General features: G+C 34.8%; 4 protein-coding genes across 4 annotated transcripts; 2 read left to right on the forward strand and 2 right to left on the reverse strand.

The window, feature by feature from the left end:
• Positions 1-551: 551 nt before the first annotated feature.
• On the forward strand, positions 552-1,063 carry LOC130982337 (uncharacterized). Its single transcript, XM_057906308.1, has one exon. It carries the CDS (start codon positions 599-601, stop codon positions 1,061-1,063), a length of 465 nt encoding a protein of 154 aa, XP_057762291.1. The 5' UTR covers positions 552-598.
• Positions 1,064-1,367: 304 nt separating this feature from the next.
• Positions 1,368-5,246, reverse strand: LOC130982336 (DEAD-box ATP-dependent RNA helicase 39-like). Its single transcript, XM_057906307.1, has 9 exons — positions 4,626-5,246; positions 4,132-4,227; positions 3,846-4,034; positions 3,617-3,757; positions 3,054-3,194; positions 2,626-2,768; positions 2,194-2,323; positions 2,031-2,079; positions 1,368-1,911 (listed from the first exon to the last, which is right to left on the reverse strand). Exons 1-9 carry the CDS (start codon positions 5,166-5,168, stop codon positions 1,469-1,471), a joined length of 1,875 nt encoding a protein of 624 aa, XP_057762290.1. The 5' UTR covers positions 5,169-5,246; the 3' UTR covers positions 1,368-1,468.
• A 618-nt stretch (positions 5,247-5,864) lies between these two features.
• Positions 5,865-8,135, reverse strand: LOC130982651 (DEAD-box ATP-dependent RNA helicase 39-like). The gene is made up of 5 exons (XM_057906697.1): positions 7,599-8,135; positions 6,890-6,973; positions 6,588-6,764; positions 6,339-6,479; positions 5,865-6,221 (listed from the first exon to the last, which is right to left on the reverse strand). The coding sequence occupies exons 1-5, from the start codon at positions 8,103-8,105 to the stop codon at positions 6,057-6,059; spliced, it is 1,074 nt and encodes a 357-aa protein (XP_057762680.1). The 5' UTR covers positions 8,106-8,135; the 3' UTR covers positions 5,865-6,056.
• A 195-nt stretch (positions 8,136-8,330) lies between these two features.
• LOC130978972 (uncharacterized) lies at positions 8,331-9,847 on the forward strand. The gene is made up of 4 exons (XM_057902306.1): positions 8,331-8,401; positions 8,483-8,804; positions 8,974-9,102; positions 9,429-9,847. The coding sequence occupies exons 1-4, from the start codon at positions 8,345-8,347 to the stop codon at positions 9,704-9,706; spliced, it is 786 nt and encodes a 261-aa protein (XP_057758289.1). The 5' UTR covers positions 8,331-8,344; the 3' UTR covers positions 9,707-9,847.
• The last annotated feature ends 6,368 nt before the right edge of the window (positions 9,848-16,215 follow it).

Below are 16,215 nucleotides of genomic sequence, written 5' to 3' on the forward strand. Positions count from 1 at the left end.
ATTGTGATTGTACGACTATGTAAAACATTTTATACTATTAGTGCACATGAAAATTAAACTAATATTAAATACATTAATTCTTATTTTTAATATTTACTTAGTATTTTTCTTGTATCATTATAATATCACAACTACCAATCAATCTAGATGACTAGATGGCAAGGATAAAAAATTTGATAATCGAAAGATGAGAGACCCAAATAAAACCAAAATAAAAAGAGACATTTATAAGAACTAAAAGCATACTTAATCGATAAGTACAACTGATTTTATTAATTGTGAATTATACTTTGTACGCCCATGGATATAAATATTTTGTGTATTATCTATTACTACATGTCAAAAATCATCTTCGTTTTCATTTAGACAACAACCCCGCTACCCCCCCCCCCCTAAAAAAGACAAAAAAAAAAATTGATCATATTTTTATCTTCCTACTAAACTTAAGCTTTAGTGAATAGGTTAGCACTTAACCAGGCTTTTGACCAATCCTCATGCTCAAAGAATACCTAAACCACATTCACACACACTGCAGCTAAAACCACAAGAACAAAAAGCTAACAAATCCTTCAACACCAACTACACTTTCAAGTTGGTAATGGCTAAGCACACAAATTATATATACATGCTATTTTGCATACCAGCTTCATCCTTCAGAGTTCAGACACAGCTCATTATTCAGATATCATCAACAATGGCTCGTCCACTTCTATTGATCCACCCTATGCCTAGCACCTCAAATATTGGCTTAGCTGTTATGACCCTCGTGTTGTGTGCCGTTGCCTTGCTCATGTGCGCTTCTCATTCGCGCAAATGGCGTCAGTGGAAAGCTTGTTATGATGCCTTTGTCGAAGAAGAGCCGGTGATAGAGGTCCACAACGAAGCTGTGGCAGCGACAAGCACGGGCGAGCAACAAGAAGGAGACGGTTCGCTGTGGCAGAGGAACATACTTATGGGTGGGAAGTGCCAGCTTCCTGATTTCTCTGGTGTCATAATCTATGACTCCAATGGCAATGTAGTAACCCCTCCCAAGACTTCTCGTTCATTACTAACTTGGAAATAGGGTTTGAAGTTTTCTGAGATTCATAAATCCCACAAGCTTAACTTGTACTCCATCTGCATGAAACTATATTTCTTGATAGCTTCATATTCAAATATTGTTGCATTCAAACTTAAAAACAAAATTAAAGTCATGCATTGTCAATCTTGTTAAGAGTGTCTCTATCTTGTTAGCATGTGATACTTCTGTCATCTTTAATAGATGTAACTATCCTTTGAATTTTACAAGAGTAATAGAGTATGATGTGGATCTTTAGACTGGAAGCATGTTTTTCATCCATTGGTAATTATATTGGAAGATAGAACAATGGAAATCAATATAACATTTTTTACTACTGAAAGAATTTCTAATACAGAACTGAAAGCCATGTACTTACTACTTGGTTACAGTATGAGACACCAACCCACTTCACAAGGGGTTTGATGATGAGTTCCGACCCCTAAACCCGACAACACTGAGTTTAGAATTTGTCGATTTGGTGGCACTGGTCCTTTTACTTGTTTGCTTATACCCTGAAGAAGCTTTTCTTGAGCCATTTGCACTGGAGGATTTTACAGAATTTGAAACCTTAATCCCTTTCTTCATAGATCTTTCTGAAGAAGATCCTTTTCGGGATTTCAAATCCGATCCTTTATTCCCTGAACTGGCACGTCCACCAGGATTGTTCTTAACTTTAGAAACTTTAACTAGTTTTCTGTCCTTCCCACTCTGCCCATTAACTTGGGTCCTGGCGATATCCCTTCGTACTCCTTCTTTGGTGATAGCTTCCAAACTCTCATTCTTCCTCATTGCCTCCTCTATTCTAGTGGCCAAGATCAAGTCCTTCTTTGTAACCAAACTGGTTACTTTCCCTGCAATAAAAAAGAGTACTTATTCCTCAATGATTTTTAAGGGGATGTGCCCGCCATTGTTCTAACAAAATAAAATATAAGAATTTGGCTGTACAGAGAAGTACATGATAAGATTTTACCTTTTGCACCCATACGAGCAGTTCTACCAGTCCGATGAAGGTAATCGATCTAAAAATTGAAAGGGAAAGTAAAGGTGAGAAACCAAGTAATATCAAGGAAAGAAGTAAAAAAGAGTGCAAGGTACTCAGACCCAAATTATAGAACCATGGCTATGATACTCACAGAGTTCAAGGGGAAGTCAAACATAACAACATGGTCTACATCCAAGTCCAGACCCCTAGCGGCCAAGTCTGTGCAAACTAATGTTGGACGATCATCAATGTCATTCTTAAACTTATTGAGGTTTTCAACCCTGTGGAAAAAAAAAAAATTGATGATGCAAATAAGTAAATGGGAATACGGAAGAGCAGGAAATGGGAGATCTCACTGTTGCCAAGATATGAAGACTATTTTATCAACACAACTATTCGAAGTCTCATTAATACAATATATTTAATATTTCTCCCTCTCAACAATCTATTTTCCAACCAATTCTTACAGTTTCAACAGTTTACAATATGCCTATTTCCAGGTAGCTTAACATAATTTTTGTGTGTGTGGGTTTTTGTTTTTTTTTTTGTTTGGGGGGGGGGGGGGTGTTTGTTTGTACTTCACCTTTGCTCTGCTGGTACTTCCCCATGGTAGTTGACAGTAGGAATCATATTTTCAACAAGGTAGTGATCCACCGCACGGCTAGAGTCCAAAGTATTGCAAAAAACCATCACCTTGTTGCCTTTTGCTCGGCTTGGCACAAGTACCTGCCATCACATGATAGGAAAACAAAGATTGAAATGTAGTGATATTTACTTGCTAAAAAAGGAAAGGGAGAGAGAGGTTGCATTTTTATTGCCAGCACAGCACCAATATGCCAATATCTACCAAGTCCTAACTCCTAAATAACACCAGCAACAAATGACGATTATTCCACTACCTAACATGAATAGAAAGTCAATTTGTGCTACTTAAGCTACACTGATCCCCAAAATAAACCATAAATATCAATGTGTTTGGCGTGATGAGACTGGTGGAAAAATGCAGGATACCTGAAGTAATGCTTCCAGCTTGTTCTCAGAACCCGAAAGTTTAATAAAATCGTGACGAGCAGAAGAAATCTTTTTATGCAATGTTGATGTTCGCAGATGTACAATGCCCTGAAACTCCTCATCAATTAGCTTTTGCACAGCCTGCAAGACTTAAAAAAAGTCAGATTGATGACTTACTCTTAACTTTTAGCTATAGAACGATTTCAACCAAGGGTAAACAAATGGAAGGTGAGTGAGCAACATTCTAAAACATAACCACTATACTGTCCCCCTTACAAAGATCATTACATGATATTTTGTTTCCAGATTCATATAAATGCACTTTATTTATTGTACATTTGCAGTATATTCTGAAAAGCCAGAAATTACAATTGAACACAAGCATGTGTTGGATTATATAGTTATATTATTGTAATAGGAAATATTATATCTTCACATGATAGAAGGAAGATTGAAGAGATTATAGTGATGCAAATATAAAAGAAAGAAATAAAACACTACCACTTCGTGAGAACTTTATTCCCTTAAATTTACTTAGCAGATTGTGGCACAGATCAGCATACCTTTGTCATTGTTGCAGTTACCAAGACGGTCTGAAAACCTAGGCCATCAGACTTTGATGCGCGATGTTTCAATGGGGCCAGAAATTTGCGTATATCAGGACCAAAGCCACGATCAAACATTGTATCTGCCTCATCCAATACCTGCAGAACAAAGATATTAGTTATTGTACCGATTCATTATTGTAGCAAATTATTGCATATTGGAATTAGTTGATTGTGGATTACTCACCAAGTATTTGATGTCGCCATACACCAGGTTGCCCTCCTCAATATGTTGAAGAATCCTTCCAGGGGTACCAACTACTATATCAATGGGGTTATTAAGTGAATCCTCTTGAGGCCTAATACGGCCGCCACCACTTACCATTGTGCACCTGAACCGCGCATGATGACTAATTGATTTCGCAACTCGAAAAACCTAAAGAAATCCCATTTGATATTAGTTCATGTAACTCAACATAAGAGAGTTTTCAAGTGTTCTACAAAATGACCAAAAAAAGAAAGTAAAAAAAAACCTGCTCACACAACTCCCTCGTAGGGCACAGCACAACAGCACGCGGTCGCCTGGGCTTTAACTGTATTCCATTCAACTGTTCGTCCCGTCTTAGCAACTACAGCAACAAATTGGCGTTGTCTCAATAGGCTCAAATATAAGATTAAGGCATGTTTTGCAAAATACTACGTTTGAATATATAATTCCTTTCTTTTTCCTCAGGAAGCTTTTGATTAGAAGTTATTTTAAATCCAATAAATAAACACATTTAAACACACACTAGTGCTTGAAGTCATAAAGCTCAATAACAGGAGAAACGAATGTAGTGTAGCAGACAAATATTTCAATCACAAGTTAGACCGATATGCAAAAAGGCATTTCACACATCAAGCAACTAAATTTAACTATTTACACGGAATGGAAGTATCATGAAAGCAAATATTCAAAAAATGCAAATTTCTGAGCTGAAATTAACACAAGTGAATCATGAACCATACAGAATGAAGAAGAGTGTACCTGAACAAGGGGAAGCAAGTAAGCAAGGGTTTTGCCAGAGCCAGTGTGAGAACCCAACACAACACTGTTCTCTTGCAAGACAGCAGGAACACCAATACACTGAATCTCAGTGGGAACTTCAATACCCATTTCCCTAACAGAACCCATAACCTCTTCACTCAAACCCAATTCTTCAAAACTCCCAACAAGCTTATTCTTTTTCACCACCACCCCATCAAAATTCTCACTTTCACCAGAAGAAGAAGAAGAATTCTTCTTTGTTTGGTCCTTACTCTTGAGTTCTGAGCTCTTTGCACTGTCCTTGAGATGTCTCGCTCTGAGCTTCTCGAGGAGGACGGAGTGCTTCGTCTGGTGATCGGTGTCCGAAGTTTCCGGTGCGGTGGCGACAGAACACAAGGTCCTGAACCGTGGCGGCGGAACATTGATGATGGGCTTAGAGCGCGTGAGGAGTGGGATGAGATTGGAGCGACGAGAGAGGCGCGTGAAGGAGGAGGAAGAGAGAAAGACGGTGAAGAAGAGGGTTCTTGCTGTAGCTCCCGCCATTACTGTTGTCGTGGCAACACCTTACTCTGTTTTCGAGTTTTAGGTTCAGCACTTCAGCTTCAGATAGAATGGTGAAGGCGAAGCTTAAAGCATGATATTTTTATTTTAATTAATTAAAAAAAATAAAAAAGTGAAGTAATGTGGATATTTGTATATAGAAAATAACGATAAAAAATGTTATATCTAAAAAAAATTAATTACTAAATCAATATATATATATACTTATATTTTTTAATTAAACAATCAACTACTATAATAATTAAATCTATCAATAGAATAATTAAATTTTTTCATATTAGAATAATCAATATGTTTACAATATAAACAATTTCTTTATTTTATTTATTGTTTTTTTTAGTTTATTTAAGTCACCAAAAAATCAATATGTTTACAATAGTATAATAAAACTATTTAAAAATGCTAAATAATAACTCTTCGATGATTACTTTTTACTAATTAATAACTAATTTTTTATATACAAATAACATTGTTATCCAGTACACTAATTAATCATTAAAACAATCAACTTTTTATAAATATGAAAATAACTAATTTTTATATTTTTATTTATATCTTTGGTGTTTATGCAACATGACCGAAAAATACTCTCACTAAATCCATTTCAAGGTTTCTTTTTTTTTTTTTCCCCCACTTCTAAGAGAGGACATTTTAATTTTATGGAGTTAACTTTACCATTACATGTTTGAATTGCACCTTAAAATTTGCATTAACATGTATCAGCAACTAAAGTTTAACCAAGTCACTGCTAAGTTAGAACTTGAGAACAGAAAAACAATATATACATCACAGACACGAGGAACCCAAAATCTTTGGTGTTTGGTCAGTAAAAGATGATAAAAATCTATTACTTTGAAGTCATTATACTTTTTACACAAGGGTGTCCATGGCTTCTGCCACTTTTTTCCTAAGAGCATCCAGGGACTGTGTATATTGGAACACTTCTCCTTGATCCATTTCCAAAGACATTGCAGAAATATTTCCAGCATGATCACGCTCAAGATGCTTCACAATGGGGGATTCATCACCCAAAACCTGTCATAACAAGATAAATTCACAATAACAACCAGCAACATGGAGGTCTAAGCATATTAAATCTTCTTAAGGAGCTCAAGTATAACGGGAACACAGTTCTTCATCATGCATTCATACCTCGGTGATCGGCGATGTAACTAGGACGGTTTGCAATCTTTTGTAAGAAGATTTTGATTCATGATCTTGCAATGGTTCGAGAATCTTGTGGATGTTAGAATCAAGGCCACTACCAAGCATGAAATCTACATCATCCAAAACCTGCTCGGAAACATGAGATATACGAGCGTGATCAGTGCCAGTAGCTATTGTAATCCAAGATACATTTTTCACAGGTCTTGACACTGAATTTTATAAAGTGGTACTAACCATATATCTTATTTCAGCAGGGACAACACTTCCCTCTTCAATGTACTGAATAATCTCAGAAGGGGTTCCGACTAGAAGACCAATTGAGACATTTGAATGCTCATTATCTGGGGAAGAATGCTGCGTTGCCAACTTCGCTTCCGCAATCTCCATGATATACTTTGCAGCACTAAAACACTGAGATCCATAACAGTTTGCAACAGTCAAAATCAATTTAGAATCTTCAGTTCAAACATTATAGGGCTAAGCAGACAAGGTGATGAATGATGATGATGGTAGTGGGATTGAGGACAATCAACTACCTCATTAGCTTTCTCCTCCGTAGCACAAAGCACAATGGCTCTGGGATGCTTTGAATCCAAACCAACCTCGCCACGTCGCAGCAGCTACACAAGTAAACACATTCTTCAGGTCATATTTCCATTGATTCTTGTCGGTTAACAAATCCCATTGAAAACAAACATAGAAGGAACGAAATACTAGAGCTTCAACCAAATTTCTCCTCAGGTTTCAGTATCATCAGTCATCAATCATCACAACAAAAATAAATTGAAGATGACATCATACATAAATAATGAGTTATTTCACTAAACAAAGTGATTCCAAAAGAATAGTATTTAGAATCCTTGATCATGACAACTAACTCAGGATATTAATTCTCCTAGTTAAGCATCAGAGCCCCAAAATTTCAATTGCACCAATCCCTAAGATTCGCAAAAAACTGAAAAAGTGTCTCATGTTAGGGACTACCATGGTGCAGTTTTGGCAATTTATTGGTACATTGGGTAGAACTATTTTAGTGCAAGCGACCAATCTCAGTGACTACTTTAGACCTTAATTTTTCCTAATGGTATCTTAATCTAAGCTTCAAAACAATCTTATAACTATAACAACAGAATGATTAAGAAACAAAATCATTAGAAACTACAAGATTTTTCTATATAAACTCAATTTGAAACTTAAACACTTAACATGCACCAATTTTAAGGGGAAAAATAGCAATGAGTGAACCTGAATAAGGGGCAACAAGTAAGCCAAAGTTCGGTCAGGTTCGGCGGGTGAACTCAACAATAAACTCTTCCCTTCCAAAACAGCTGGAATAACAACACATTGTATCTCACTCGGAACACCATCACCAATCTTTTCCAAAACCTCAGCAAGCTCCTCAGCCACACCCAACTCCCTGAAGTTGGAAACCACCATAGTGGACTCCCCCTCTTTCTTCTCAGCACCGCCATCAGGAGAAGAACTTGATGAAGTCCCTTTGAGCTTCCTTTGTCTGAACTCTTCCAAAATCATTGATTCCCTCTGCGTCTTGGACGCTGCCGAAGCCTTTTCATCTTCAACAAAAGGGGTTACGGTGCTGGAGGAGGAGGAGGAGGAGAAGGAAGAAGAAGAAGCGGAAAATGGTGAGAAAGTTCTAGAAGCACCATGAAAAGAAGATGCACGTGGTTCAGGCTTCAATGGGGAGCTTAGAGAGATACATAGGTTAAGAAGCTCTCTCCCTTTTCTTCTCATTGCTCTCTCTCTCAGCAGAAGCTACCACGTTTCGGTGCAGACTGCAGAAAATGAAGAAGAAGAAGACATTTTTTATTTTTGGGTTAGAATTAAACGGGCCTGAGAATATTTGGGCTTGTAGCCCAAATAAGTCTCCTAAGCCCAAATTTTAAACCCAAAAAATGGCGCTAAAATGAAAAAACTACGGCGAAGAAAATTTTCTCCATCGTCCCAAACAGGCTCTGCGCGCAGCATCATCGATGTCGTCGTCTACGGTCTTCATCGCCGTCCAGTGCTGCCAATGCTCCACCATGCAGGTACATACTCTCTCTACCATTTCTCTTTCTCTTTCTCTTTCTCAGATCGCTCATCGTCTATTGTTGATTTCCATTTTTCAGGTGAAGCAGAAGAAGAAGAGCAGCAACAAGTGGAACTGCGCGGTGTGCAACCAGAAGCAATCGGTTCGGAAGGTGTTCGCTCAGGGTTTCATGGCCAAGGACCTCCGCAAGTTCGTCCAGAGCTTCAATATGTCCCGGAAGCTCGTCGACGACGGAGAATGGCTCCAAGCTGGAACCCTAGGTTCACTGTCGGAACATCGCGATGACGAGATCGAGCTTCCGATCAACCCGGAAAAGAAGAGAAGAATCGATTGGACTGCATACCTTGACCAAGAGGATCATCATAATCTTACCATCAAAGAAGCAGAACAAGAACAAGGAGGTTAATTTTGCAATCAATTATTCAATTCATGCATAATCGAATAAATTAAAATGTAATTTAATGTTGTTATTTGTTAAATTGGTAGAATCATTACCATAATCACAACATATCAGAATTGTATGGCTGGAGTAGCTAGCTTGTTCTTATAACTTTGGATTGAACTGAACAGGAGGAGATGGTTTTGAGCCAGTGATTGTGACTGAGTTGGAAAATGTTATGTTCAAGAAACGTAAGTCTGATGAGAACTCAGAAGAAAGTGCCAAGCTTTTCAAAGAGCCAGTGTTCCGAAATTCTCGAGGTGAATGAATGTTCTTTCATTTTTCTAGTTTTCTTTGCATGTGTGGCTGTGAGAGACAAATTTTATGTTCAATGAATACATGGGGACTCGTTTTCTTCGAAATTGTTCAACCATAATTCTGATGAAATTCCATCTGTGTTTCACACTATACAATTGTTTACAACTGAAAATGTCTTATTCATATTTCCAAATTTTATGGTGGGTGGCAATCATTTGGCACAAGATGAATTTATCACCATTCATGGATCATGTACCTTGTTGCATAATAATTGGTTTTAGAGTTCTTTACCATTTCGTTTTTTAGTTAACGCGGTTCATTGTCGCAGAGAAGCTAATGAAAGATAAACAGCAAAAACCATTGATTGAAAGCAATTCAACTAGGAGTTTATCTAATCCAAGGACTCAAAATTGCAAACCACCAATCAGCAAGACAAGCTCCAAATGGAGTGATTACATATTAGATGAAGACAATGACAACTTAGAACTTGGTTGGGAGAGAGCCATCAACTTCAAGGACAACTTTAAGCCATGTAGCAACAGCTTCTTACAAAATATGACTAACGAGGAAAGGGTGGAAGATGATATTCACCCGGATTTTATGTGAATTATATCGAAGTCCATTAGGTTTCATGTGTATTAATAATTAGTAAAGTAATTTTTGCAGGGAGGAAAAATATTATTTTAGCATCGGAAAAGGTAAATGTCACATGATATTTGTTCAAAATTCAAATTACAACCGCAATTCCACGATGATATATCTTCGTAATACCACTCATGTTTCCAATTTCCATGGCACTGTATTATGTTGCTTGTATTTCATCTTTGGGATCACATTCTTCCTAAAATCAATTGCAACAATTCATAATAGTTTCACTTGCACACTCAATCCAGTTAAAATTTGATGTTTTTAGTCCAACTGTGAGTATTGACATAACTTATTTGTTCTATAATAATAATAATCATTAATTGATTATGCTTAATTTATCTTCACTAGTACTTGTATATGATGATAGTAGATTGCCAAAATAAATAAATAAATAAAATTAGTCACAACAATGGTATTGCCAACCTATCACTTTATTGAAAATGTCCCATGAGGGGTGGTTATATCATACTCCCCAGAATAAAGTTCTTGATTCATATATTTTATAGCCTTTTATATATATGGTCTGTTACAAAGATAAAATTCCTAGCCATTAGTTTTTGCTTCTATTTTTTATGGAAACGTAGCTTCTTTTTCCCGTTTAATATATTCTACTAAATCAAGCACATAAATTGATTTCTATGATATATTTTGAAATTATTAAATTATATATTTATACTATATAGCCATTGGTTTTATCAAGGTGATCTCATGTCAATGTTTTTTTTTTTTATTTGAATATAAATTTCACTATCAGTAACTAAAAATGATTTAATCTATCTTCGTGTCGAATAAAAATAGTTGGAGTAGAATTTATATATTATTTTTATTAACTATATTTAAAAGATTATTTATATATAATTTTTACTGCAAAATGTATAGATGTAATTCTGGTTCAAATAAATTAGCTGGTAGTCACAATTTACTTCTACATTAATTTTTTTTTTCCCTTTGATAAACCATTGTGAATATTCAGGTAAAGGTGCTAGCTATCATTTCCACAAACTAATCAAACTGAGGTACTAGCATTTTTTTCAAATATTATTCTTTTAGCGAGAGAAATTACTTTTATTTTTATAAATGAATAAAAAATATTTTTATTTTATTTTATTCAAACAAAATAGATAAATAAAAAGATATTTTTAAATGATATATCCAAACATAAAAATCACTTTTATTTTTATAATAGATTTTTTAAAAAAATATCATTAAAAAATTTTTTTTTTCGAAAATAGTACCCAAACAAATTCAATATCGGAAATTTGGATATTCTTGGTATATATGTAGAGACATCAAAGTAAAAAAATTATAAATACATATTATTATTATTACTATTTGTATTAAAATTATGAAAGCTTAACAATAATAAAATATTAAAAAATGTAACCAAATCTCGTTTAATTTAAGAAAATTGCATAATATTCGACTTAATATTTGTTTTATTTATGTCATTTGTCCTTATAAATTTGAATTTAAAATTTAAAATATTAAAATATGTTTATAAATTATATAATATTAAAATTAAAAATTTGAATTTAATTTAAAAAAAATAATTGTAAAATATTTCAAATCTAAATCCGAATCCCAATTAAAGCGGGATCCTACATGATTACATAAAGGAGAGTAACACACTCAACTAGCTTTTCTGAAAAAAGTCCCACCTCTTTACTAGTCGTTGATTTGGAGGCTAGCGATTCAGACATGGCTGGAGTTGATGAATGAGCAGCATACATCAAGATCTGTTGAACAAAATTACAAAGCAGTTTAATTCATACGATGAATACCTTCTATTTCGATTCGTTTGCAAGCAATGGAACTTCAATCTTCCACACATCCCAGTGGCATTCTATGGCTTCTGTTGTAACGGGTGGGGTGTTGTATATATTGAAATTGGTTTCCTTCTGTTTATAAGACCAACGCTCTAACCAACTGATTTACTGGACTTTATTATGAAATTGGTTTCTATAATTACGCACTGTGCTATTATGTTTGCATATCTATGAACAGTAATTTTTTTAAAATTTAAAGTAATGAGAAAACTCTTTTAATTTCTTTAATTTTCTATCTATTTGTGTAGTAAAGTACTCAAATTTTAGTCGAAAGTAAACCATATCTTCTATTTCTGTAACAATAAATGAAAATTTTGTACTGAAATTTTAAGATTTGTTAATCACCAAAGTGATCAAATCTAAAAATTTTAGTTAATATCATATTTATTATTTTGTATCAATTACATATAAAAAAAGATTTTTCACCAACCTTAACGGCCTTGGGTTGGGGCAAGACAGCAATGAGTAGTTCGCTCCAGGACTCCACCCCCTCGAGAGCTGGATGCCGGCCGAGATGGAGCTGGGAGCCAACCTATACTTTCCCGGGGCTTGCCTTGCCCCAAAATAGAAATCAAATGCGGGCGCCGAAAGGGAACCAGCCCAGCCTCCTCAAGGTTGGGTTCTATTTCCGGGCCGGGCGGGAGGTGAAGGCCATAAGATAGATTGCCCTCTCGGTAAGGAAGAGAGGAAAAGGGTGCTGTCATCTATCTCGACCTGTTTTCCGAGGCGTAGAAAATCCAGACCGGCTCAGAGAATCACTGGCGCTATTTAGCCCTTCGTTTCGCCATTCGAAGGCTATATGATAATTATTTATATGTTAATTGAAGTTCATTATTTATGAGATATTTAAGGATTATCCAAAGATTGATTAGTTGATCTTATAATTAATGAACATGATTGTTAGTATATACATGTATTGTTATTAGTATTTAAATATCCAAAGATATTAAATATTTTTAATTGATGCATGTATCTTTATTAAATAAAGTTAAATTTATTAGTATCATTGTGTTATTGTATTGATATATCACCCAAAGAAAAATATTAATATACTTTGAATGTTTCTATGAATGCGCTTTAAATCTGAATCATGTGTTATCTTATAATTCAAAGTGTTAATATTAAGTATGTGATTGCAGTCATTCTTTCTGTCGCGTTGCATTTACATGCTACGTCTGTCCCAATGTTTAATGCGCTGAATTTTTTTGATTGGTTTGAACAAGTCCAATTTCACCTTGGTGTCTTGGATCTTGATTTGGCACTTCAAGTTCAAAGAAACCTGCTCCTATTACTGTTATTAATAGAAATGAAGAAAAAGCTCGTTATTAATAGAAATGAAGAAAGTCAAACAGACTTAGTCTTATGTTTATGCAGATGAACATAACAAACAACATCAAGTCAGCTCTTCCCAAGTCTAATAATGCTAAAGAATTAAGAATTTATGAAGCTTGTGGAAGAGCGCTCCCAAACTGCTGATAAGTCTCTTGCTGGGACATTAATGGGTACTTTGACCACCATGAAATTTGATTGTTCTCGTACTATGCATGAGCATGTCATTGAAATGACAAATATTGCAGCAAGACTTAAGTCATTGGGAATGGAAGCGGATGAAAGTTTCCTTGTGCAGTTTATTTTAAACTCATTACCATTTGAGTATGGTCCTTTCCAAATGAACTATAATACCATGAAAGATAAAATGGAATGTGCATGAGTTGCATAGTATGTTAGTTCAAGAAAAAACCAGACTTAAGAATCAAGAAAACCATTCTATCCATTACCTGAACATTAAGGAGTTAGAAAGAAAACTAGAAAGAAGCATGAAAAAAGAAAGTGAAAGGGACCATTAAATACTGATGAGTCCTCTTCTAAAATCTAGAAAAAAGATAAATGTCATTTCTACAAGAAACCTGGACACTTCCAAAATGATTGTCCAAAAAGGAAGGCTTGATTTGAAAAGAAAGGTAATAAGCTTAATTAATCGATGCAGGGATTCCTTACAACCCGAACCATAAGGCCAAATGAAAAGTTTGTCTATATGAAAAATAAAGATAAAACTCCAATAGAAGTTGTTGGGACTTATCGGTTGATTTTTGACACTGGACATCATTTAGATTTGCTAAATACTTTTTATGTATCAAGTATTTCTAAGAATTTAGTTTCTTTATCTAAAGTTGATGTTGCTGGATACTCTTTTAATTTTGGTAATAGTTGTTTCAGTTTGTTTAAGTACAACTATATGATTGGATCTGGCATACTTTCTGATAGTTTATATAAATTTAATCTTGATAATTTATATGCTGAATCACTTATGATTTTGCATCATAAAGTTGGCACTAAACATAGTTTAGTGAATGAACGTCCTGCTTACTTGTGGCATAAACGTTTAGGTCACATTTCCAAAGAAAGAATGGACAGGTTGATAAAGAATGACATCTTTTCAAATTTGGATTTTACTGATCTCAATATTTGTGTAGATTGTATTAAAGGAAAGCAAACAAAACACACAAAGAAAGGAGCCACAAGTACCCAACTTCTTGAAATTATACACACTGACATACGTGGACCTTTTGATGTGAACTCTTTCAATAAAGAAAAATATTCTATCACCTTTATTGATGATTATTCACGTTATGGTTATGTCTATCTACTTTATGATAAATCCCAAGCAGTTAATGCTTTAGAGATTTATATAAATGAAGTAAAAAGGCAGTTGGACAAAAAGGTGAAAATCGTTAGATCTGATAGAGGTGTGAATATTATGGAAGATACAATGAAAGAGGACAAAACCCAGGTTCATTTGCTAAATTCCTTGAAAAATATGGTATATGTGCTCAATACACTATGCTAGGTACACCTCAACAAAATGGTGTATCAGAAAGACGAAATCGTACTTTAATAGAAATGGTTAGGACAATGATGAGTAATGCATCTTTACCTATATCATTGTCGATGTATGCATCTTTACTATGTATTTGTTAAATAAGGTTCCTAGTAAGGCAGTTCCTAAAACTTTTTTTGAGTTATGGACTGGGAGAAAACCTAGTTTAAAACATCTACATGTTTGGGGATGTCAAGCAGAAATAAAAGCTTATAATCCGCAAGAAAAGAAGATGGATGCAAGAACAATCAGTAGATATTTCATTGGTTATCCAGAAAAATCAAAAGGGTATAGATTTTATTGTCCTACTCATAGTACAAGAATAATTAAAACTGGCAATGCACGGTTCATTGAGAATAGTGAGACCAGTGGGAGTACAGCTTCACAAAATGTGGAGATTAAAGAAATAAGAATTCAAGTTCCTTCAACTTGTACTTCTACCTCTAGAGTTGTTATTTCAAATGTTATTGAGCCTAATCACAATCAACAGGAACAATAAATTATTGATCCTGTTGTTGTTGGACTAAATAATAATCAAGAGGAACAAGAACTTATTAATCCCATGATTAATGAGGAGCCGATAATAGAACAACCACAAGAAATGACATTAAGAAGGTCTCAAAGAGAAAGAAGATCTACTATTTCTGATGACTATGTGGTGTATTTACAAGAGTCAGAAAATGACTTGAGTGTTGCTAATGATCTAATTTCTTTCTCACAAGCCATTAATGGTGATAATGCTGATAAATGGTTAGAGGCCATGAAAGATGAGCTTAAATTAATGGAACAAAATAAAGTATGGGACCTTGTGGAATTACCTAAAGGATGCAAGATAATTGGATGTAAATGGGTCTTTAAGACTAAGCGTGATTCTCATGGCAACCTTGAACGTTACAAGACTCGTCTTGTTGCCAAAGATTTTACTCAAAAAGATGGCATTGATTACAAAGAGACTTTCTCACCAGTTTCTAGAAAAGACTCTTTAAGGATTATCTTGGCTTTGGTGGCTCATTATGACTTAGAGTTACATCAAATGAATGTAAAAATCGCCTTTCTTAATGAGAATTTAGAGAAAGATGTTTATATGGATCAACCAACAGAATTTTTGGTTGAAGGGAAAGAACAAATAGTGTGTAAACTTAAGAAATCACTATATGGACTTAAACAAGCATCCCACCAATGATTTATCAAATTTAATGATACCATTCTGTCATTTGGATTTAAGAAAAATACCGTTGATTGGTGTATATACTTGAAGGTCAGTGGGAGTAAATTCATTGTTTTAGTTCTATATGTTGATGATATTTTTCTTGCATCTAATGATCTTGGTCTATTAAGCGAGACTACAAAATATCTCTCTAATAACTTTGAAATGAAAGATATGGGTGAGGCAAGTTATGTGATTGGAATAGAAATATTCTGAGATAGATCACAATGACTATTAGGATTGTCTCGGAAATCATATATTAATAAAGTATTAGAGAGATTCAGAATGGCACAATACTCAGTATCACCCGTTCCAATTCAAAAAGCTAAAGGGACAAGTTTAGTCTCATGCAATGTCCAAAGAATAATTTGGAATAAAAACAGATGGAAGAAATTCCATATGCATCTGTTGTTGGGAGTTTGATGTATGCTCAAACTTGCATAAGGCCAGATATCAGCTTTGCAGTTGGTATGCTTGGCAGATACCAAAATAACCCAGGATTGGATCATTGAAAAGCTGCAAAGAAAGTTTTAAGGTATCTGCAAGGGACAAAGGA

The sequence above is a fragment of the Arachis stenosperma genome, chromosome 5, assembly GCF_014773155.1.
Source record: "Arachis stenosperma cultivar V10309 chromosome 5, arast.V10309.gnm1.PFL2, whole genome shotgun sequence".
NCBI lineage: Eukaryota > Viridiplantae > Streptophyta > Magnoliopsida > Fabales > Fabaceae > Arachis > Arachis stenosperma.

Excerpts from the sequence above, each read along its gene's own strand:
- LOC130978972 (XM_057902306.1), top strand. The coding sequence starts at position 8,345 with ATGTCGTCGTCTACGGTCTTCATCGCCGTCCAGTGCTGCCAATGCTCC. Across the intron at positions 8,402-8,482 it reads GCCAATGCTCCACCATGCAG|GTGAAGCAGAAGAAGAAGAG; the intron begins GTACATACTCTC and ends TCCATTTTTCAG. Across the intron at positions 9,103-9,428 it reads AGTGTTCCGAAATTCTCGAG|AGAAGCTAATGAAAGATAAA; the intron begins GTGAATGAATGT and ends TCATTGTCGCAG.
- LOC130982336 (XM_057906307.1), bottom strand. The coding sequence starts at position 5,168 with ATGGCGGGAGCTACAGCAAGAACCCTCTTCTTCACCGTCTTTCTCTCT. Across the intron at positions 2,080-2,193 it reads TTGACTTCCCCTTGAACTCT|ATCGATTACCTTCATCGGAC; the intron begins GTGAGTATCATA and ends TTCAATTTTTAG. Across the intron at positions 1,912-2,030 it reads TGCTCGTATGGGTGCAAAAG|GGAAAGTAACCAGTTTGGTT; the intron begins GTAAAATCTTAT and ends TTTTTATTGCAG.
- LOC130982651 (XM_057906697.1), bottom strand. The coding sequence starts at position 8,105 with ATGAGAAGAAAAGGGAGAGAGCTTCTTAACCTATGTATCTCTCTAAGC. Across the intron at positions 6,765-6,889 it reads CGGAGGAGAAAGCTAATGAG|TGTTTTAGTGCTGCAAAGTA; the intron begins GTAGTTGATTGT and ends TATGGATCTCAG. Across the intron at positions 6,480-6,587 it reads CTGCTGAAATAAGATATATG|GTTTTGGATGATGTAGATTT; the intron begins GTTAGTACCACT and ends GTTTCCGAGCAG.
- LOC130982337 (XM_057906308.1), top strand. The coding sequence starts at position 599 with ATGGCTAAGCACACAAATTATATATACATGCTATTTTGCATACCAGCT.